Source organism: Pithys albifrons, chromosome 3 (genome assembly GCF_047495875.1).
Source record: "Pithys albifrons albifrons isolate INPA30051 chromosome 3, PitAlb_v1, whole genome shotgun sequence".
NCBI lineage: Eukaryota > Metazoa > Chordata > Aves > Passeriformes > Thamnophilidae > Pithys > Pithys albifrons.
Window position 1 is genome coordinate 84,764,764 of NC_092460.1, and position 23,367 is coordinate 84,788,130.

The window sequence follows — 23,367 nt, forward strand, 5'->3', positions numbered from 1 at the left end:
GGTTGGTTTTTCTTTTTGGTTTCTTTTTTCCCTTGAATGAATATACCGATTTTTTGTTTTTCTTGTTTTGGTATCCTGTGCTACATCCAATGTTGGTTTGTTCATTTTTTCTTTCCACTAGTCCAGTTGCCCAGGCAGTGAATGCTGTGATTTTCCTGTCAACGAATCACGTACTGCCTTCTAGTTCAGCTGTTCCTCACAGGTATAGAGACTTTTCAGACACAGTGTTAAATTTTTTACTTTCTTCTGGAAACTCTAATTAGTACTCAGGATTGTGATGAATAGGTTATATGAAACAGTAAGTGCCTGGGCTAAAGATTTATGCAACAGCATGTGGGTACAATTTCAGTACACAACGGAATGATTGAGGATACCACATGCAAAACCTGATCTACTGCTGAGAAGAAATGAATTGGGGAGAAAAAAAAAAGGAAAAAAAAACAGAGGCTAAAAGCATAATTATATAATTGGTGACTGATGTGTCACATTGGTTGCTTTAGTGTGCTAATGTTTGCTCCATTTGATATCCCAGATATTAAAAGCAGTAGTTAAACGTGTCCTTGCCAGGGCTAAGAGAAAGCTACAGAGCAGCCTTTTTCAAAAGGAAAAAAAAAGGCTTACTGCATTTCTGGAGGTTGTTTTTATTAGTCTATTATGTGTTTTTATGTATTATTCTGTTCCCTTTCAAGTGTGCTTTGAAAAAGTTACCTGTTTGCAAGCTGAGAAATGAAGGATATTTAATAGCATTCAAGTAAGACATTCCTCTCTGTGTTTTAAATTCTGCTTTGGAAGAGGCACATAAAATACTTTCAGAAACAAACAATTTTTTTATGTAACTTAGTTTTGTAAAATTAATTCACAATATTCTGAAAACATACTGTTCCTGAGAGAGAAACATTTCACCACTGCTCTTAGAGTAGTAATTCACAGTGACAAAGGCAGACAGTATATTTTGTTTGTTTAAAACTGTACATTTTGGGAGAGGAAGGGAAAGCATAAAACACATTTTAGGTGCCTTGAGGTGTCTGTTGTATACAGGAAACTCAGCAATTAGAATGTGTCTCTGAAGAATAATCAGAATCTTTTTTCTTTAACAGTTCTCCAGAACAGACCTTATAAACAACGTACATCTACCTTTTGTTGAGCTCTTAAAGTACTTAGAGAACAAAGACATAAGATTGCATATTCAGAACTGACTGGAATGTATGATTTTAGATGTAAAGATTTCAGATGTACATTCTCAGATCCTCTAGCTCCTAGAGGATCTGGCTTCCAGAAAATAAATTACCTCAATACGATCAGTAACCGAGCATACTAAAATGAAAGTACCCAAGACATGAAAATGGAAGGGGAAAACTTCAAAACGCCACCCATGTCCTCAATTTCCAATTCCATCTTCCTCTGTGCTCCCACCTTACTTATCATCTGCTGAAATTCCTTTGGTGATGTCATGCTCAGGGAACAAGTCTTACTTAGAAAAGGATTTTCTTTATTTTTCATAATTTAGCTGAACCAACACAAAACTGAATACTGTAAAGCAACAAAAATGGTGTAACATCTTTCATTTTTCTGTGTTTACTAAATAAGGCTACTATGCCTTCTTTAAAATAAATGAAAACAGAGAGTTGGTAGAGTGAGGGATCTGGCTCTTGAGGTCTACATGTACAGTAAATGTATTTACCATCATTTATTGCATGACATTTTAAACCTGACGTTGGTCATTCATAGTGCAGTCAGTCCATAACACTTTACAAGTGGCTGGGCTTTAATTGCTACTTTGATACTGGTCAGAATCCTATGATTAAATAAGAATTTTGTATATATTTATTTTACTTGAAGAGAAAATGATCTGTAGTTCATGTTTCCTGCAACCTCGGCATTAAATAAGCTTCAGTGTTTGCGCAGGCTTTTATCAACTTTTCATTTTTGTACCTTCCATCTATGGTCACTTGAAAAATCTCTATATATTTTTCTTTAGTAGAGTAGAACTAGCATAACACTAAAAGTTAATCTGAGTATTAGGTAGTATACTTGAAACCATAATACATTTTCCAGGAAGAAATTAAGCTCCCTTGTTGATTGTATCATACCAATATGTACTAAATTCATATGCCAAAAGGTACAGTAAAGGGAAGAAAGTTTTGTTTCTTTATCATAATTTCTCCCTTGTCTCTGCTGTCTTTGCTAAATTTTCACTAACCAATAATGCCGAAAAAGTGGGCTTTCTAACAATGAGGTAAAACACTGAAAATGGGGTCAAGGAACAGACTTCAAACTGACCCTTACATAAAAGTAGGGGGAGAGAAAGAGAAAGAAAGAAGAAAAACAAAGCTTGCTATGAAGAGCAATGAGTAAAATATTTTACACTCTATTTTTATCAGTACATAAAGACAAAAAATAAAAATAAAAATAAAATAAAAAATGCCTTCCAACAGTGCAATGGTTGAATGCATTTATGTAATATAAACAACATTATTCTTTGCTTTTTCTACACAGTCCTCTCTGGTCATGCTTTACATCCAGAATGTCCCAATGGAAGAAAGCAAACGACACCAGTCACTTCAGAGACAACTGAAGTAATAAAACACAACTTAACTCTGAACCACTTGTCATGACTGTCAGAGTTATCACGTTAATTGTTAAATAGGATTTTCTACAAATATACAACATATAAAAACTGTTAAATATATAACTTTAGGCTTTTCAAAATACATTTAATGATCTCTTTCAAACAAGTGTTACTTTTGTTTTCTCTTTAATTTGCTTTCTGGTGCTAAATGGTGTATCAGATGAGACATAGGCCACAGATGACCAAACATGCTCTTTGCAAATACTGTATTATCCAACTTTAACTATCAAAAATGGAACTGTAGAAGAGGCATGTTTAACTGGTTAAAACTGAAAATGATTTTAGTACGAGAAAGTCAATCTAAGTACAGAGGAATAAAGGTGCCGTGTAGACAGTTTGTGTTTTTTATGTCCAAGTTTTTCAAACATAGGTTGTTTTCTCTCAGTGCTCCATTATGTTCTCTCAAACGTGGCATTTCAAGAGCAGGTCTCTGAGTTAGTCTTTACTGCAGCTTTCCATAAAGACTTCTGCTGGACAACAACATTTTAGCTTTGTGAAAGCTGAAATCATGTCTTTGTGGAGACCTCCTTCAATTTAATGACATAATTCTGTTAAGAGTAAGATTGTGTCCACTTTAAAATAGATTTTGCTCTTTGGTCTATTGTATATACTGAAAGTATAAGAAAATAAAAGCAATTCAGACAGTTTAGGGCACAAGAAGAGTTTCTCTTTTGCACCTCAGTGTCCTCCCATAGGCAAAACAGTCTTCTCTAAGGCTGATTGGGATGATACTCTTCATTGTAGCAGACTCTTCAGATTGAAACATGTAGGTAACAGCAAGTCCAGCAGTGGTGTGTAACGCAGATGAAACGGCAACCATGAACTTGTTTGTATTGCTAATGCCCAAGCATATCTCTTTTTCTATATTCCTTAGTCCAGTGATCTTTATGGTAGAACAAATTTTAGCTCATAATGTAGAGGAATTATGCTGTTACTCATGAAATACAGAGAAACAGACAGTTGAGTTGATGACATGTAACGGATGATGATCAACAGCAGTGAAACTTGACTATGTTAAGTAGCTCACAGAGAGCCTAAACCACTCCTACGAGGATTCTGTGTTGCTGCATTTGTCAGGAGACCTGTAAATCAATAAGAACAAATGAGTGAGTGTCTTAATTTATAATTCTGGTTACCTTTGATGTATATTATTTTAAAATATACTGTACTGAGACTTTTCAACGAGACAGTTAATGAATTAGAAGATATTTATTTTTCACAGCATTATCCACGAGAAAAAAAAAAGAACAAATCTATAATTTTATTACAAAAAATTACACTTTAAGAATTATTTCTAATAAAGTCATGAAAATAAATTAGAATTTACAATAACTTCAATGTCATCTATTTTCTACTAAGCTCCATGCATACATTTTTATAGAAGTCACAGAATGTTCTTTTAGGCACAATAAAGTTACAAATAACAATGTCTAATACACATAGAGATTAAGATGACTTTACTTTTTATGTATAGGATGTGATGAAAAATGGACATAAAAGCCATGACCAGATATTAAAAATGCAAAGTTGTTTACTTTGGAGGCTTTTCCTGCAGTATCCAGAGAGCACTGGAGCGCTCCTAATTTAATCAATACTGCCCTCTAGCGATGCTATTACAAGTGCAAATTAATGTAAATAACGTCTATTAATAGTCAATTTAATCAGAAAATTGTTTTAGTTAGCAGAAAAAAAAATCAAAAGAGAAAGAAAATAGGCAAAGGACTGCCCAATGAACCTGTAGAAAAGACAATGGAATGCAGCAGTGTTTTGAAAGAGAAACAAAACCAAACTTTACACTATTAAGAAAATCAAGAGTACTGGAAACAGCACAAACACAAATGAGAAAATAATGACTGGTTTATACAATAAGGAGCCAGCTACTCATGCTCACCCAAAATATGAGTTTAGAAATGTTTTAAAAATTATACTGATGCTGTATAAGACAAAATGTTTTGGGGTATATTAAGCAAGCATGATACAAAATGCTGTTTGAATTTTCAAATTTGAGATCTTCTGCTTTGGCATTGTTCTGTCTCCAGATAGTCAAAACTGTTATTACTAATGGAAATACCATGCAAAACTCCAGAAAATACTGAACAGTGAATGTGAAAGAGCAAAACAAATAAGAAAATCCAATTCAATTGGTTCAAGCCATGTATTAAATTTTGCGGTTTTAACCTAATCCTCAGAGCAGCAAATGAAAGAAAAACCTGCCTCCAAATCAATTTAGTGACAGCTTGAAACATATGGATCTCTATATATATGCATGTAGAAAGAGAAAGAGAGAGAGACAGAGACAGGCAGATAGATAGATGAATACTTTCCTTATAAGGCATAAAAGTGTATGTTATAGATTTCTGCTTTTGTCCTCTCACCTTTTCCAGGAAAAAACACCCCAGAAATCTTGCAAACAGCCTTTCCTTTTCGGACTAGTGATCAGATCTCCAAACCACATGGCCTCAGACAGGCTGAAGGCAAAAAACCTGGTTGATTATTGTGATATATTCCCCTTCTTAAAATACTTTCAGCAAAAGAAATTAAATTTTGCTTCTATTAATTGTTCTGTTTCCACTTTATGATCTTTCTTGGGCTTTCTGGTATGGCCCCTAATTTTCTTCCCATTAGAAAAGAACACAACTTTTATGGTAGTAATACTTTTTAGGCTGAAATACACAAAGCAAACGGTTTATGGCTTATTAGGTCTGAAAGTAAACTACTATTGTGTTAAGAATTAGCCTGACATAGCTCCGTCTTTCCTTTTTTATGCTGCAATGGCCCACAGATAAAAGCAACAGCATAAAGCGCTAACAGACTATGTTCAGTGTTTTCATAGTGTGCTTCTCTACCATACTGGTCCCAGGATGAAGAGAGAATTCGGGTACAACATGTATTCACAGATACCTGCTGCTTTGTCATTTTATGGGTATAAAAGCTTCCTTCCTGACTTGCTATCCCTGTCTCTACTTTGAACACCCCTGCTACGTGAATATGGTATCAACATTTTAAAAGAACAAGAGAAGAGGAGTGAAAATTATACATTTTAAATATTCTGAGGAAGGGCAGAGAGCAGGCTTGAAATAAAGTGATGACAGGAAGAGGAACAGATTAGAGAAGAGGAGGTGAATTTACAACTTTGGACAATGACAGGAGAAAATGAAATGAATCGGAAGGGTAGAAAATGCATAGGTTAGCCAGGGAAGTTTAAATATCACTTATTAATGAAGACATGAAAATGAAGTAAGATAGATAATAGGAACAACAGATAAAAAGGTGAGAGAAGATAAGAGAGTATGATGAGTCCAGAGAAGAGGAAAAGAATGCACACCTACCCTCCCACCTCCTGTTTTTTCCCCTTTCATTCCTCATTATAGGTAAATTAATCACTCCCCAGAAAAACAGACAGATCAAATAAGAGAAAAGAGGGACTCCTAAAAAAATAAAAACAACTTGTTTACTATTTGTAGTAGTACTTCAAACCATAGAATAGAATCAGAGAATCATTTAGGTTGTAAAACGCTTCTAAGATCAAGTCCAACGCGGCACTGCCAAGTACACCACTAAACCATGTTCCTAAGGACCACATCTACATGTCTTTTAAAAACTTCCAGGGACGGTGACTCAATCACTTCCCGAGGCAGCCTTGACTCCTCCAAGGCTTGACTACCTTTTTTTATTAGGCATCATTGCACAAGTCTGTTTGTCACTGACTTCATGAAATCAGAATTTCTTCCCAGTGCTTCAGACAGCAGGTTCTGCTTCCTTTGGAAGAAGAGTTTTTGGCTGTAAGTGTGAGCTTCTTCAACTTTGAGATACTGAGTGGGCATCTAGTACCAGAGATTAAAATACTACTATTTGTTATCTGACTGTTCAAGTGATGGAAGCCCAAGCTCCACAGAAATCTGCTCAAGAGGAAAACAAACTTTCCTGTTAATAATCCAAAGCAAAAGAAACAAGACAGTTCACATGACCATATATATCTTGCTATTGTTCTTGAAGGGCTTGAGTATGTCCTGAGAGTGTTTGGCTTATTACAGCAATTATAATACAGTCCAATTAAATTGTCTTATTCTGGAGGGAGTAGAATAAGGGTCAGTCTATCTCCAACTGTGCCCTAATGACACATAAAATAGTTCATCGGTTCATTCTTATTGTCAAAGAAAAAAAAAGTTATGCAAGTAACCCTGAGAAGTTAAGAATATATGAGCCTTTGCTGACTTATACAGGCTTTCCATCAAAAGAAACCCTCCTATAAACCTCTATCTTTCTTTCAGTGTAGTATATAGGATTGAATTTAGTGACAAAATGTACAAATTTTTCATGACAAACCAGAAAATTGAGCCAGGCTGACTGCAAGTGGCAAATATTTTGAGTTAGGATTGAGTTTCAAGTATGTCTGGCCTGACTTTTTAATTTAAATGGAATCCACATAAATACCAACAATTCCACGTCAAGACTGATAAAGCTTTAGCAGTTTCATCTGGTTTTCACTCTGTGTTTTTAGAATAAAAATAAGACTGCACCAAAGTTGTTATTTTTGCTACAGTAGCCAAGTGCACTTACAGGACTACCTGTTGCAGTCAGACTGGCACTCTGTAATGACAATTTTGAACAATCTCTCATGTTTCCAGAACTGAGTTCTGTAAATTTTCTGGATACCTACAAAGTAGTTGATCCTATTAAAGTTGTTTCAGTGTTGTCTAACAGATGAACTACTTGTCTAAACTGTGTGTTTTGCACTTTCAACTACAGTCTTTAACATAATTCTGTGAGGCTTGGAATTCTGTATAGCATCCATCAGTGCAATTGGCTTTTCTTGTAGTTGGGGTACTTTTGTAAAAAAATAATTCACAGACATGAGTGGAGGTTGGGTCAGTCTCTGTCTCACACTCATAATGGAAACAGTTCTAAACCTTTTACCAACTGACTGCAAGTACGATAAACAGCATGTCTTTCCCCTCTGCTTCTGTGGCCTTCTGTTATAGGTCCCTAAACAACTAAGCATGTATGATGCAGAAAGAAAGATGTAAAAGCATTAAAATGCCCAAGGAAAACCTTACACTGCCTTGCAAGATACCTCATGCCTTACGGGGAATAAAAATGTAAATTTCTGGTGATGATCCAAGTAGTAGCAGTGACCTGCTGCTTTCATGAGAACTCCCATAGTCCCTCTTGAAAATTTATTCTGTTTCCCTCCCTTACTCTCCCTTTCTCTATGGTGTTCATACATGAAAATTGAACTGCCTAGTCTTCAGGAAAAAAAAGAAAAAAAAAGAAAAAAAGACAAATTAATCTAACTGTAAAGTGTCCACAGCTACTAGGAATAATAAAAAGAAGCATGCAAGCTACTCTACTTAACGCTGTATTCTGTCTCGCTGAGCTACTCACAGGAAGGACAATTTCAGAGTTCAAACTGTAGTACCTACCTGCAGAACTAGGAAAAATAAGATTGGGCAAATTTAGTGTCTGTGCTTGTGGGTGTTTATAAAAAGAAGTCTAATGTATTAGATAGTGTATATACAGGTATATTTTCCTGTGCTGCACACCAACAAAATAGCAATCATGAGCTACAGATAGCAGAATTTCATTATTAGTCACCTTCTAGGAGAACATGCCTTTCCTTATAACACCCACTGTTTGTTTCTTTTCACTTCCATTATGCAAGCCAGACACAGAGAGAAGTGTTTATTTCAACTCTGAGACTTTTTGCAAAATATATTTTTTCCCAATAACAATTACTTAGTATTAATCTGTCTAGAACAAAGCACAAAAAACTGTCTTTTACCCTTAAATAACACTTCTAGCACTATCTTTTCAACTTCGTCTCACCATCTGCCAGGACTATCATCCTGATCATTAATTTCCTTTTCTGTTAAAATCCTTTTTGTCTCACAAAACATTTTTTGAACTTACAAGATCTTGGAATGTGTTGCGTCAGAATATATACTCCTTCCTTCTGAATTGCTCATTACTTCATAAATACTAGCAAAGGAAGTGGGACTGTTCTTATAATTAAAAAAATCCTTACAATGAATGAAAATCTCAAAACCACATCTTGTAACCCACCTGCAATACATTTGACCCTGGGTCATGTAGGTAACCCAGGTTTAAGAGCTCAATCTAAGGCATATATAATAATAATATGAGCTCGATTTTTAGCATCTGAACAAATGCTAAGGAAAAGCAATTGAGGTGGCAGAATTACAGACTCATTTATGTTGGAAAAGACTTCTAAGGTCAAGTCCAACCAAGTCCAACCTAGACAATAACAGTAAGTGCCACATACAGTCAAACACCTCCAGGGATGGTGATTTCTCCACCTTCCTGGGCAGTCTATTCCAATGCGTACAACCCTTTCCATGAAGAAATTCCTTCTGATCATCAGTCTGAACCTCACTTGGTACAGACTGAGGCTGTGTCCTTTCCTCCTGTTGCTAGTCTCCAGGGAAGCGGACCCCCACCTTGCTACAACCTCCTTTCACATCATTATAGAGAGCAAAGGTCACCCCTGAGCCTTCTTTCCTCCAAACTAAACAACCCCAGCTCCTTCAGCTGCTGCTCATGAGACTTGTGCTCCAGATCCTTCACCAGCTTCTTTGCCCTTCTCTGGACACACTTCAGCACCTCAATGTCTTCCTTTAAGTGAGGAGCCCAAACTGAACACAAGATTCAAGGTGTGGCCTCATCAGTGCCAAGTACAGGGGACAATCACTGCCCTTGTCCTGTTGGACACACTATTACTGAGCCAAGCCAGGATGCCAATGGCCTTCTTGGACACCTGGGCACACTGCTGGCTGATGTTCAGCCTGTTGTCAACCAGCACCCCCAGGTCAACACTGGTCCAGAAGAGATAGCAGCAAGAATATTTGTGTTGAGAACATTCAAAGCCCTTGGGCACAAAAGGTGATCATGGGGGATTTTTGCCTGGAGTAGCATTTAGAGTTGTTGTGGAAAATGATAGCAAGGCAGGTCTCATTCTGCCCCCTGTGAAAGTCTAAAATCAGCTTCTTGAAGAAACATGAGTAAAAGAGTGAATGGTAAAGAGGATCACACATCTTACAAGACACAACAAGGCAGAACAGCGTGTCTTCATCTCTCATGTGCCAACTAAAACCAAAACACCACTAAAATATCTTTGGCCAAATTCCTTGAGCAAGTAACTCAATTTTATTTGACTTATTTAAGCATTTTTAAAATGGTTAGAGATGTACACAAATATGAAAGATAGTAGTTGGTAAAACTAAGAAAGATTTGTAACTGGTGTGAAATTGTAAACTTAAAAAATGACTACTTCTGTCTTTTACTCTTCAAATAAAAACCAACTGCAATATTAGCACAATTGAACATCTCTAAGAATAGCCAGGGGCTTTCCTTGGGGTATTGAAAAAATAACCTGGATTTACCATTCCAGATACTTTTCTCTAAGGTAGGAGACAGATTCAGATTAAATCACCAATGTATTTAAGAATCTGTTTTTGTTTAAATGCAATAACTTAATTAATACTGAACTCTCAATATTCGTAAGTATATACTTATATTCAAAGCATATACTTTATAGATCAACAAACCTTAAGACATAACCTTAATTACATTGAAAAAAGTGACTAAATATTTCTGTATGCTAAGAAATCTATGAAATACAAAAATCTTCCATAAAATAATGTTTGTATTGCTGCAAAAAAAGAACATTTAATTAAAAGGGTGATATAACTTTTCATTGTAAAGTTTAAAAAAGCAATCTTGCCTGTAAAGTTTACTAGTCTACTTAATGGAATAAAAGGGGAAAAAAGAAACAACTAAAAGCCAGCACTGAAGTCCACACACAAATACAAAGAATTACATTTTCTTTTCTAATTAAAGGAGAAGATTGTTCACAGACATCTGTGATTGACATCTGACTGACAGGCAACTGAGCTGGAACAAGGTTATTCTCACACTCAGTAAGCATTGGAACGGTGTCTTACTAAGACTGATTGTGGAAATACTTAAATAAGTAATACATCAAAAAGGTAACATGCTTTTAGATGCAATAATTAGGATATTTCACCCATTAAAAGAGCCAATTTCACTCAAAATACACAAGCTTTAAATCAGAAGTTCAAATGCTATTTGAGATTTAGATCCTGGCCCCAAAGATACTTTATAAAATGTGAAAAATCTTTCCCTGAAACATCTTACCACAGAAACAATGACGTTTTTCAGGAAAGTGAAATGGATATTTCTTAAAAAGTCAACATTCTTTCTTGTATCAGATTAAACCTGATCTTTTTTACAGATTCTTCAACCCATCATTCAACCATAAAACCTCTGAAAAGACAGTGGAAAATGTAGTGACTTAAAATGTTTTCTTCAAGATTTGTGGAGGGAGAGGATATTTCTCGACAGGGTAATGGGAAAATTGGCAGATATAAATGATTTTGCATATAGCAATATTTGTGATCCTCTGTTTAATAATAACATATCCACACATCTCACAGACTTTTAAGTCTGTAAGTACAATTTAGTATTGTTGTTCAGGAAATATTTATGTTTGTTTTGTGATAAATTCTTGTAATTCCATGTAAAATATACTTTTGCACACCTGTGCTCATCCTCCAGTTTTCAGTTGCACATGATTACAGCAAAGTTGAGAAGAAGGATGAGAGAGGGAATATTAGGATCATTATCCAAAACTATTAAAACAATTTTAATACTCTAGTGGTGAAGCACACACCTAAATGCATTATACTGTGTAGCATTCCCATTAAGAGTGCAAATACATTTACACTTAAAACAAAGCAGGGATGCAGTGTTTCAAAAATCAAACAGTGTGCCACTGTCTACTGGAGGCAGAGTGCTCTCTACAATGTGCAGCATATTGCATCTAAATTCTTTGGCAACATCACCATTACTCTCCCTACCCTGTTTCTGTGGTATTTTGGCAAGCAGTGCTGTGGTGATCATATTTCTGCAGTAGACTGAAAACAAACAAAAAAGAGGAAAAATAAACTGTGGCAAATTTCAAGGAATTTTCTGTAATTTGCAATAAACTTATACAGACAAAAGACAGAAATATATAAAAGCAGCAGTAATAGATTTTTGGTGGAGCAGGAGTGAAAGTAAATCTGATCTTCTTTGACACACAAAGATACCAGTTCCAGAGAATCTTATCACTTTATCCAGTTTCCTGTGCCTCTTCTAGATGTGAGGTGAATCCCCTATCTTGTTGAAACTTTTCTCAATCAGATTTTAGGGATGCCTAAACCAGTGTCTCTTCCATAACAGCCCTTCAGCTCTTTGAGACAAAGTCAGAGATTATGGAACCTAAATGTAGGTATTGTTTGGGATGCTCAGTCAGGGCCCACAAAATCAAGAGTTCAATACTGCCTAAGCATAGATGCTTAGTGCCTGTGGGACATATTTGAGCATTTCACCTGTCTCCAGATGCTACTTAAAAAGACCTCATTGTACATTTACACTCTGAATATATCTTAGGCTCTTGGAGCATCTAGCCTGCCCTGGACACAAGAGTTAAGGGAACTGAATTCTGTTTTCTCACGCTGAAAAGTTTCAAGCAGCTCTTCCTTGTGACTCAGTAGGCCTCACTTAGTCATGAGTGACCCACTCCACATGCATCACTGCCCAAACCATGTCCTTCTGACTGAGCATTTCATCGGAGTTGAGCCATACAGATGACAGGAAAGAAGAATAAGATACCAATCCTGATCAGTCCCTGTGCCTGAGAAGCAATTGATCATGGTTCAGTTAGTTAACATTACAAGACAGACCATGAAACATTTGTGTAGGTCCATTGTTAAGAGAGAAATGCCATTACAGGGATCTCACAGTCCTAGAAGTTCAGGAGGATGGGATCACAGAAAAGCGTAGTATTACACTTAGCACATATCATTACAAGTATTATGAGAGCTGTCAATTTCTTTGTCTGAAACATTTATCTGAGCTTTGTTATCTTTCAAGCTTGTTTCTGCTTCATAGGAATGACAAACTGTAACATCGGACCTTAAGAATACTTCAAAAATAACTGAGCTACTTGAGAGATACTCCTGGTTAAATCAGAGTAAAATGCTTGTTCCAATTGAACGTGTGTAATGGACCTTGCTGGTTCATAAAACAGTAACTCAGATGAAATGCAATGAACCTGAGAGGGAAATAAGCTTCAGCTGAAGACAGGGATCAAGCTATAGTATTGACAATGTCATTAGTGAATCCAGTTGAATGGATCACACAGTACCTATGCTGTTCATCACACTACCATTTATTTATTCATAAGTGAACACAACAAACCAACTCCAGGAGCCACTACCATGATGCTTATTTTTAATATAGTATTTTATACTTTAGGACTTCACTTCTTTCATTTTGATAGTGAGAATTCACAGATTTCTTTTACTCATCATAGATTTTCTCAGATTTGAAAAAATATACAAGAGATTTGAAAGATTTCAGCTGCTGGCAGTATCAAGCCCTTGGCTCCTCTGATATGTCTGGGCTTTTGAGGGGGAGGTTCTCAAGACAGAAGGAAGAGATATCACCATGTTTTAGCAGTTACACGAAAGTACATCAAAGTTAAGGGGATAGGTCCTAAAATATTAACTACAGTCCAGATGGCCTGCGTGGGTGAAACTTGAGAATGTTTAATGAGAAATCACACAAAACTCAGATGCTATAGAAACCCGAGACAAAACAGAAAAAGAGGAAAATGTATTACTGACTCTGTCAGACATGCTAGGCAACATTTCATAAATATCAGATGGAAGAAGTCATCATCAGTCTTTGCATTGAGGTCAGGAATTACATGCCATATAGAACAGGACTAACGCACAAATGCCATTGTATGGTTTCAGTTTCTGCTGTCAGCAGGAGACCTGCATATTCTCTGCCTAACAGGTCTTGGCTTAGGCTATGAGTTTCTTGGAGATGTCACTGTATCAGGGTTAATTAGCAAGGAATACATTGTGTTTCTCTGGCACTGGATGTTTTACACTAATTAAACAGAAATTGGAAAAAAAAAGGAAATTTTCCAATTAGGAGAAGAAATCAGATCTGTGTAGGAATATAGGTGTATTCCACAGATTCTGCAAAATTCACAAGGACCACTGTGGGAATGACAACATAGGCAAGAAAGTACTATTGAAAAACAACCTTGCAAGGTAAAAGCATAAAATTTGCCCCAGAAGTCACATGTATTTTTAAGGCTTAGCTGTAACTCTCTTCTATGCAGAATTAAAAACTCTGATCATAAAGTCTTTTATCACTTCTAGACTCAATAGATGCAAGAAAAGTTTAAAATTATTTTGAATAATTTTGCTTAAGAAAAAATGAGATTTTAAAAAGTTAAACTTTCATTTTAAAGTTACAAAAATACTTCTACATTTTGCATTTCAGGAGTAGTACTATGTAATAAAAGATGCTATTATGAATATATAATATTAATTTTGACATTTATTACTTAAGTAATCAGCATCAGTTCTTAGTAAGGATTGACTGGGATGTCTAATTTTCAGTGTCACAGTGTTATCTGAGCTGTGGTGAAACTATATAATATTTATAATACAAAAATAATAACCTGGGCTGTAAGAATTACCCCATTGACCTTTGGGCATTTGAAAGCTTAACTTAAAATTTGTGGTCAAGGAGAGTTCATGGAAAAACAGATATTTTGAATTGGTAATACCATTTTTTCAGCACATACTGCAAAAATGTTCACATATCTTGGTCAACTTTTTTAGGTGCCTTTATGTCAAATACTCTAAAAATGTATAGCCTATTAGTATTTGAGGAAAAAATACAATTGCATAAACATTGTCTTTCCACTGATAATGGAGAAGGCTAAAAGCAACCAATTTTCAAAGACATGTAACTGGTAAGTGCCTTATATAGAGGAATGAATCTGGATGTCACTAATTATTTCTCTGATATTTTTAAAAAATACATGCCTTGAGTTTGTATCGGGTTTTGTGTGTGAATTTGTTGGGTTGGGGTTTTTTTTTGTTTGTTTGTTTGAATAAACAACTGTGTGCTATGTAACTTCTAGAGATAAGATGATGTTTTCATATTTCAAGCTAAGATACAGGAAAACAGCTGCCTTCTAATTAGTACATTTGATGCTTAGATTCTTTTCATTATAGCACAGGTAACACTTTGATCCAGATGTTTTTTTAATTTTAAGTAGCATTAAGCCCTAACAATTTTAAAATTATCATAAATATATAATATATACAAATGATATATATAATCTTTAAATGTATCCCTAAAAATTGATTGGATCAATACATCCTATTATAACACATCAGTAGGGATTAAACATGTAATTGCAATGGATATGCCATAAAAGAGTGTGGCAAGTGTAATGAAAATGAGAAATACTGTGATAGAATTGAACTTTCTTTTGGATTCCAAAAGTTAAAGTTAAATACTGAAATGTGAAATACTGAAGCAAACATTTCAAGTTTTAACAAATATGATTAGTGTTTATCTGATTGTTGATTTAACATTTGGACAAGAAGAATTCGAAATTATTCCTAAATTTTGCCCCTTTCCTTTTAAAAACTCCAGACCAGGACACTATCTGACTAAAAGCTAGAGTCAGGACAGTTTACTTTTTACAATATATGCACTGTCAAGACTTTAAACTTACTCTGATAAAGCGTGCTTAGTTAACCTGTGGTACTTGCTCTTCGTACAGACGTTCGAAATGCAGAACAGCTATACCAATGTGTAATAGAAGACCTTTTCACCATGATTTTCTATTTAAAGGTGTACTTATGTTGATATTTGATTACACTAGTGTTCTGTAAATAGCAGGGTATCTGCATACTCCACCAATAAGCTCTGCTCCTGGGAATTTCCATTCAAAATCTGGCACAATGGTAAGTTAAGAGTTCTGACGTCTGGAACACTTTGGGCTAACTCCAACTAACTAACTAACTAACTAACTAACTAACTAACTAACTAACTAACTAACTAACTAACTATATATTTGCCAGAGGCCATCTTTCTCAAAGGCGGAGCAAGCAACCCTGGTCAAAGTCATATAAACTGCAAATGAGTGTCTTGCCATCAAAATTAACACAGTGACTTGAAAATGGTCCTATCTTCCCAGCAATGACACTGCTCTGCTCTCTTATGAGACACACATTTGTCTGATAGGCAAAATCATACAAAAATTATTAATATTTGGGAAAAAAGGACACAGTTTATCAGTAGAAATAATTCAGAAGCTACAGATTCAGATCTGTAATAATGTCAATAAAGAAATAAACACATTTTCATTTAAAGCCTCATATATTGTTTGATCAGAAATTAGTGCCAAGATTCATCAAAAGCTGTCAATTGCCATTTGCTGTGCTAATCTGAGATATTCATGTCCTTAAATATAAGAACATCTTTTGTTTTTCAGCAATCCTGCTGATTCTCCTGAGACCATTATAACTGGCTTATTTCCCAGACATCTCTGTAAAGGATATTTGGCTCATAGCAAATATAACATATAGTGTCCTAAAGTGAAAAGTGTGGCAAAACACTTCTGTCTGGTAAGTTTGGGAGTTAAGGGAAAGAAGTCTTTCAATCTGAAGATACAAAAGATAAACTGTTCTTAAGGCTTAAAAAAAAGACAAATAAGTAAAAAAAAAAAAAAGCTCCCTGGTCCTTTTGTAAAATAAATATAATTATTTATTGTCAATTAAATTCCCGGTTTTTAATATCTATTATAAAAAGCTTTAGATTTATGACAGTATGAACAAAGACTGTAGATTCCACAATTCAATTCCTGATGTAATTTCTAAAGCATCAGATAATGGAAATACTTTACCTTAAACACAGTTCACAGCTGCCATTTCTAAACTGAACAGAAAGTTATTCACTGGGATTCTGAAGACGGAATAAGGTGTACATGTCTGTAACCCTTTCAATCATAGGAGAGTAAAGGGGACTAAAGGAGACATTTATGTGCAGTATCTGAAAGCAGTACTGCTGATAGCACAGCAGAACTATTAAATTTTATTACATCATAGAAGCACTTAACTGGATTGTATGAATCTGCAGGTTCTGGTTACAACTACTTCAGCTGATGTCTCAGAGTGCAGAGTCAATCTGTTCACAGATTCAGGTCTATTTTTAATAAGATGATGTGAAAATAACTACTCAAGTAGTTTATTGGAGTTTTTTTCTTCTTTTTTTTTTTTCCCTAAGAATCCCTTCAAAAGAATGTCCTCTGTGCTAGGTTGCAAGTACCACATTGTTCCCTCTTCTTGCAATGCTCCTAGCTGTACAGTGGTACATCCAAACCAAGAAAGATTTAGCATTCATTCCCTCCCTTACCTTAACTCTAGACTAGAGACAAAGTAGATTTGATTTTTTACACTGAAAAGAAAACCTAACATGAGTTTCTTCCGTCATTAGTAATTATTTTTAATTAGGTCTAACCACTCGGTCTATGTGTTCGATTCATCAATCCCATTATGCCACGCACAGATGTCTCAGTGTACTGAGTGCTGGTGAACATGGTAAGCTTCAATGATCATGTATACCTTTCTTATTTTCCTTCACCAAGTACTGAATCTCCTAGTAGGGAAGCAGGCTGGCAGCTGTGGGAACTACATTACATAGGAATAAACTGCAGCAGATGAGCCACTTCCCTGAAAAGGATCAATCTTTTTACAATCTTCTGCCTTACAGGTACTATGTGACAAAAGTCTGCACAGGGAGAAGTAGAGTAGAATACATGACTTCTGTTAAATTGAATTGGTAGAACACTTAGTAAATATCACCCGGTGCCTTCAGGTGCAAATATGATAAATACGTCATCACAAAGGTTCAAGAGAAATTAATGTCTATCCCAGGGACAAGGAATGCTGACAGGCTTTTCACATGATGAGGAAGCAGATATCCTACAGTACATCTCTTCATTTTGACCCTTGACCACACTCATCCTCCATGTTGTCTTTGCAGAATGTCTCCAACAAAGATACTTCTCACCAAGAATTAACTCAGAAGGAGACAGAGTTTTCTTTTCTTAACAAAGTTAACTTGCTTTGGAACTACTGAAGGACACAGAGTGGAAATCAGCAAAACAACTTTGTAGATGTTTTTCATAGCAAAGCTGCACTGTAGACATGCTGGACTAACTGGAATGCCTAAGGTCAGACCTGTCCTCAAAGAGATCAACCAGATGCTCTCGGCAAGCTCTATAAGATGTTCTGGGAACCCTGAGATGGAACAAAAAAAATGGCAGAAACTTTCATAAGCGTAGTAATGAAAAATGATTATCAGTAAAAAGAAATGCTGGCAATTTCTCATGGTAATCTTGTTCTGTCTTTTCAAACCAATTCATTTCAGAACTGCCCCAACACCTACTTCTTTCCCTTGGATTGGGTGTGTCCTAGTTCAGCTGGAGGGACCAGCTAACCCTGTGTGGTGGTGATCAAACCTGTGTATTCCACCCCCTCTATTCATTCCCCAAGGACAATGGGCCATTAGCAGCAGCTGCCCAGGGAGCCATTATCACTTCACACCCAGCCTGAGGGGGGCGGAGCTGCTAATGGGCCATCAACAGCTCAACAACCCCTGGCTCCCAGAGTCAATCACCCATTGTGTGAGTCCCCGCCCAGGGGGAGGGACTGAGTGCTCCCTGAGGGTACATAAGTGGTGGGTAAGAAGACCTCAGCCCTTCTCGTCGGATCCAGAGCAGCAGCAGGACCTCGACAGCAGGAGATCACCGCTCTCGCCCAGACCACAGCCCTCGCCTGCACCAACAGGTTTTTCTTTTCCTTTTGCTCTGGACTTGGGGGAGCCACAGGGGTCTCAGCACAAGGGCAAACAAACCCCCTTGGGTTTGTGCCCCAGGACACTGGGTTATACTGCTGGGGTATTGTGAGTTGAAAGCAATTTCCCTTGTGTATCAGTGTTGTTATTGTAATATTATTATTAAATTTTAGGTCTGACTTATAATCTCTCTCGTGGTGAGTTCATTTCCCCTGCTGGTTCACCTTCAAACCAGCACATCTTTTGGCGCCCAACGTGGGGCTCGAGAGAGAAGTCAGAACTACAATTTCATTTTGTGTATTTGGGTACAGAAACTCCCTGACTACCATGTTGCTTGATGTATTCATGTGGATCGTGTATCTGGGCCTGTTCATATTTCGACACATGGGGAACCATGTGCCTGTTTTGATGCTCTCTTTAGTACCAGGGAGAAGAATCAAAATTGCTTTATTAATATACTATGTTTATGTTGTCATAACATCAGAAGCAATGAATTTCATTGTGAATGTATATTCAGTCTGGTCTGCCTGTCCTGGTTTGGGTTGTTACCTCTGGGGTCTCATTAAAAATAGCACCCAGACTGTGGGGAAAACAGGCGGAGATGGTTACTTCCACCTTTTCACCTCTGCTACAACAATCATTGAAAATATTGAGCTTCCTTTTGATGTTAGGGACAGCATAATCCTGCTGTCAGTGTTGCTTTGTCTCCTCTGTACTGTATACACCATGTTTAGGGTCAGAACTGGGCTCTCTAAGGAGACTTGCTGGAGGCCTGCCCTGGGAGCGGATGATGTTGAGTGGCACGGGAAGTGGGAAGATATGGGCCAGTATTTGGAGACCTTCTCTCCTCAAATGATCTGGAAATTCACCCCGGAACAACTGCAGGACCCTGCCAAAATGCTAAGCTATGTCAAAGGAAGATGCTCTGGTAGTCCCAGAGATATGCAGCTCACAGCAACCTGCTGGGCCCTGGCCACTGCCTACCGCACACTGCTTGGTGTGGTACAGCATCATCAGGAGGAGGAGAAAAGGAGCAAATCCACAGGCACCATGTCCACCCAGACCATGACTGAGCCAGAGAGGAAGAGAGATACATCAACTAGCGCCATGTCCACCCAGACCATGACTGAGCCAGAGAGGAAGAGAGATACATCAACTAGCGCCATGTCTACCCAGACCATGACTGAGCCAGAGAGGAAGAGAGATACATCAACTAGCGCCATGTCCACCCAGACCATGACTGAGCCAGAGAGGAAGAGAGATACATCAACCAGCGCCATGTCCACCCAGACCATGACTGAGCCAGAGAGGAAGAGAGATACATCAACCAGCACCATGTCCACCCAGACCATGGAGGAGCCAGAAGGACAACAGAAACCGATAGCAGTTGCCCCTGTCCAGAAAAGAAAATCAAAGACCAAATCAGTTCGTATAGTGCATGACGAGGAAGAGTCAGGACCTTCATCTCAAGCAGAAGAAATGGAGCCAGAAATAATCACCCGGTCCCTATCCCTGGGAGAGCTGCGTGAGCTCCGGAGAGAGTTCACACGACAGGCAAATGAGTCCATCTTGACCTGGCTACTTCGAATCTGGGATGCTGCAGCCAATGATACAATTCTAGATGGGAGTGAGGCAAGGCAGCTGGGATCCCTGTCTCGAGATGTTGTCATTGATCAGGGCATTGGAAAGAGACAGGAAACTCTCAGCCTCTGGCGGCGACTGTTGTCAAGCGTGAGGGAGAGATATCTTTGTAAGGAGGACCTCCACGTACAGCAAGGACAGTGGAACACGATGGAACAAGGTATCCGGTGCTTAAGGGAATTAGCCGTACTGGAGATAATCTTTTCAGAGGATGAGAGATTCCCTAAAAGTCCAGATGGTGTCCAGTGCACATCCCAGATGTGGTTAAAATTTGCACGACTTGGGCCAGAAATGTATTCTCGCTACCTTGCAACATTGCAGTGGAGAGAGGGAGAAGACAAGGTGGGTGCACTGGTCAGCAAACTCAGGATTTATGAAGACACTGTCACTGCTCCATTACGAGCCCATGTCTCAGCTGTGGAAACAAAACTGGCTGAACTGGAAGAGAAGATTAAGGAAGGACTCTTCCATATCTCTCCAGAACAAACAAGAGTCTCTGCCATCAGAAGCAGGCGTCTCCCAGCTAAGGAGAAAGGGTACACTCCACGCGGCAATCTGTGGTTTTACCTCCATGAGCATGGAGAAGATATGAGGAAGTGGGATGGGAAACCCACCTCTTCCTTAGCAGCTCGGGTACGTGAATTGCAAAGAGGCATAACTAACACAGGGAATTCTTCAAGGTTGAAGGCTGCTCCGGTCTCTCGTGGGCAAGGCTCCAGACAGTATAGGAATGATGATGTTATGCCCGATCCTCTTGAAGGAACCTCCCGGTCATATTCACAGGGAGAGCGCAGTGAATACCATGACCAGAACTAGGGGGGCCCTGCCTCTAGCCAGGTAGAGGAGAGGGACAATCGGGTTTATTGGACTGTGTGGATTCGGTGGCCTGGCTCATCAGACCCACAGAAATACAAAGCTTTAGTGGACACTGGCGCACAATGCACGTTGATGCCATCAGGATACGTCGGGGCAGAATCCATCTCTATTTCTGGGGTAACAGGGGGATCCCAACAGCTGACTGTACTGGAAGCTGAAGTCAGCTTGACTGGCAAGGAATGGCATAGACACCCCATTGTGACTGGTCCAGAAGCCCCATGTATCCTTGGCATAGACTACCTAAGGAATGGATATTTCAAAGACCCAAAGGGACTGCGTTGGGCCTTTGGCATAGCTGCTGTGGAGACAGAGGAAATCAGACAGCTGAGCACCTTGCCTGGCCTCTCAGAGGACCCTTCTGCTGTAGGACTGCTGAAAGTTGAAGAACAATTGGTACCGCTGGCCACAGCCACAGTGCACCGTCGGCAATACCGCACTGACCGAGACTCTGTGACCCCCATACACAAGATGATTCGTGAGCTGGAGAGCCAAGGGGTGGTCAGCAAGACTCACTCACCCTTTAATAGCCCCATATGGCCAGTACGAAAGTCCAGTGGAGAGTGGAGGCTGACGGTGGATTACCGTGGTCTCAATGAGGTCACACCCCCCCTGAGTGCCGCTGTGCCGGACATGCTGGAGCTTCAGTATGAGCTGGAGTCCAAGGCAGCCAAGTGGTATGCCACCATCGACATTGCCAATGCCTTTTTCTCCATTCCGTTGGCAGCAGAGTGCAGGCCGCAGTTCGCTTTCACCTGGAAGGGGGTGCAGTACACCTGGAATCGACTGCCCCAGGGGTGGAAACACAGTCCCACCATTTGCCATGGACTGATCCAGACTGCATTGGAAAAGGGTGAGGCTCCAGAACATCTACAGTACATCGATGACATCATTGTATGGGGGAACACAGCAGGGGAGGTTTATGAGAAAGGAAAGAAGATAATCCAGATTCTCCTAAGAGCTGGTTTTGCCATTAAACGAAGTAAGGTCAAGGGACCTGCTCAGGAAATTCAGTTCCTAGGAGTGAAGTGGCAAGACGGGCGTCGTCAGATTCCAACAGAGGTGATCAACAAAATAGCAGCTATGTCCCCACCGACCAGCAAGAAGGAAACTCAGGCTTTCCTAGGCGCCGTGGGCTTTTGGAGGATGCATATCCCTGAGTACAGTCAGATTGTAAGCCCTCTCTACCTTGTGACACGGAAGAAAAATGATTTCCAGTGGGGCCCTGAACAACAACAAGCCTTTGAGCAGATTAAACAGGAGATTACCCATGCAGTAGCCCTTGGGCCAGTCAGGACAGGACAGGATGTGAAGAATGTGCTCTATACTGCAGCCGGGGAGAATGGCCCATCCTGGAGCCTCTGGCAGAAAGTACCTGGGGAGACTCGAGGACGACCGCTGGGATTCTGGAGCCGGGGATACAAAGGATCTGAGGCCAGTTACACCCCAACTGAGAAAGAGATCCTGGCAGCGTATGAAGGAGTTCGAGCTGCCTCAGAAGTGATTGGCACTGAGGCACAGCTCATCCTGGCACCCCGACTACCAGTGTTGGGCTGGATGTTCAAAGGAAAAGCTCCTTCTACCCATCACGCCACTGATGCCACATGGAGTAAGTGGATCGCTCTGATCACGCAGCGAACCCGGATAGGGAATCCTAATCGCCCTGGGATTTTGGAAATCATCACCAACTGGCCGGAAGGTGAGAGTTTCGGATTGTCCTCTGAAGAAGAAGAGGAGCAGGTGACACGAGCTGAGGAGGCCCCACCATATAACCAGCTACCAGAAGAGGAGAAGCGATATGCTCTCTTCACAGATGGCTCCTGCCGCATTGTAGGGACAAGCCGGAAATGGAAAGCAGCTGTATGGAGTCCTACACGTCGAGTTGCAGAAGCGACTGAAGGACAAGGTGGATCAAGTCAGGTCGCAGAGCTGAAAGCTGTTCAGCTGGCTTTGGATATCGCTGAACGAGAGAAGTGGCCAAGACTCTACCTTTACACTGACTCGTGGATGGTGGCCAATGCTCTGTGGGGATGGCTGGAGCGCTGGAGAAAGGCCGGCTGGCAGCGCAAAGGGAAACCCATCTGGGCGGCTGAGATGTGGCAGGACATCGCTGCCCGGGTAGAGAAGCTGAGTGTGAAGGTCCGTCACGTAGATGCTCATGTACCCAAGAGCCGGGCTAATGAGGAGCATCGTAACAACGAGCAGGTGGATCGAGCTGCCAGGATTGAAGTCTCTCAGGTAGATCTGGATTGGCAGCATAAAGGTGAATTGTTTCTAGCCCGATGGGCCCATGATGCTTCTGGTCATCAAGGCAGAGATGCAACATACAGATGGGCTCGTGACCGAGGGGTGGATCTAACTATGGACAGTGTCTCACAGGTTATCCATGACTGTGACACATGTGCTGCCATCAAGCAGGCCAAGCGGGTGAAGCCTCTATGGTATGGTGGACGGTGGTCGAAATA

The 23,367-nt window shown here is 39.2% G+C and overlaps 1 protein-coding gene across 5 annotated transcripts in view; it reads right to left on the reverse strand.

Annotated features, from left to right (window-relative positions):
* Positions 1 to 859: 859 nt before the first annotated feature.
* The window catches only part of TAFA5 (TAFA chemokine like family member 5), a 436,638-nt gene continuing 414,130 nt past the window's right edge, over positions 860 to 23,367 (reverse strand). For 2 of the 5 annotated variants that reach the window (XR_011697517.1, XR_011697520.1), the window contains exons 5-6: positions 5,005 to 5,097; positions 860 to 3,711 (exon numbers count right to left, since the gene is read on the reverse strand). Coding sequence is in view for 1 of the 5 variants with exons in the window: in XM_071552572.1 (XP_071408673.1) it covers positions 3,703 to 3,711 (9 nt within the window). In the remaining 4 variants the exon portion in view is untranslated. The remainder of the gene's footprint in view (positions 3,712 to 5,004; positions 5,098 to 23,367) is intronic. The other 3 variants (XR_011697519.1, XR_011697518.1, XM_071552572.1) reach the window with 3 other exon arrangements.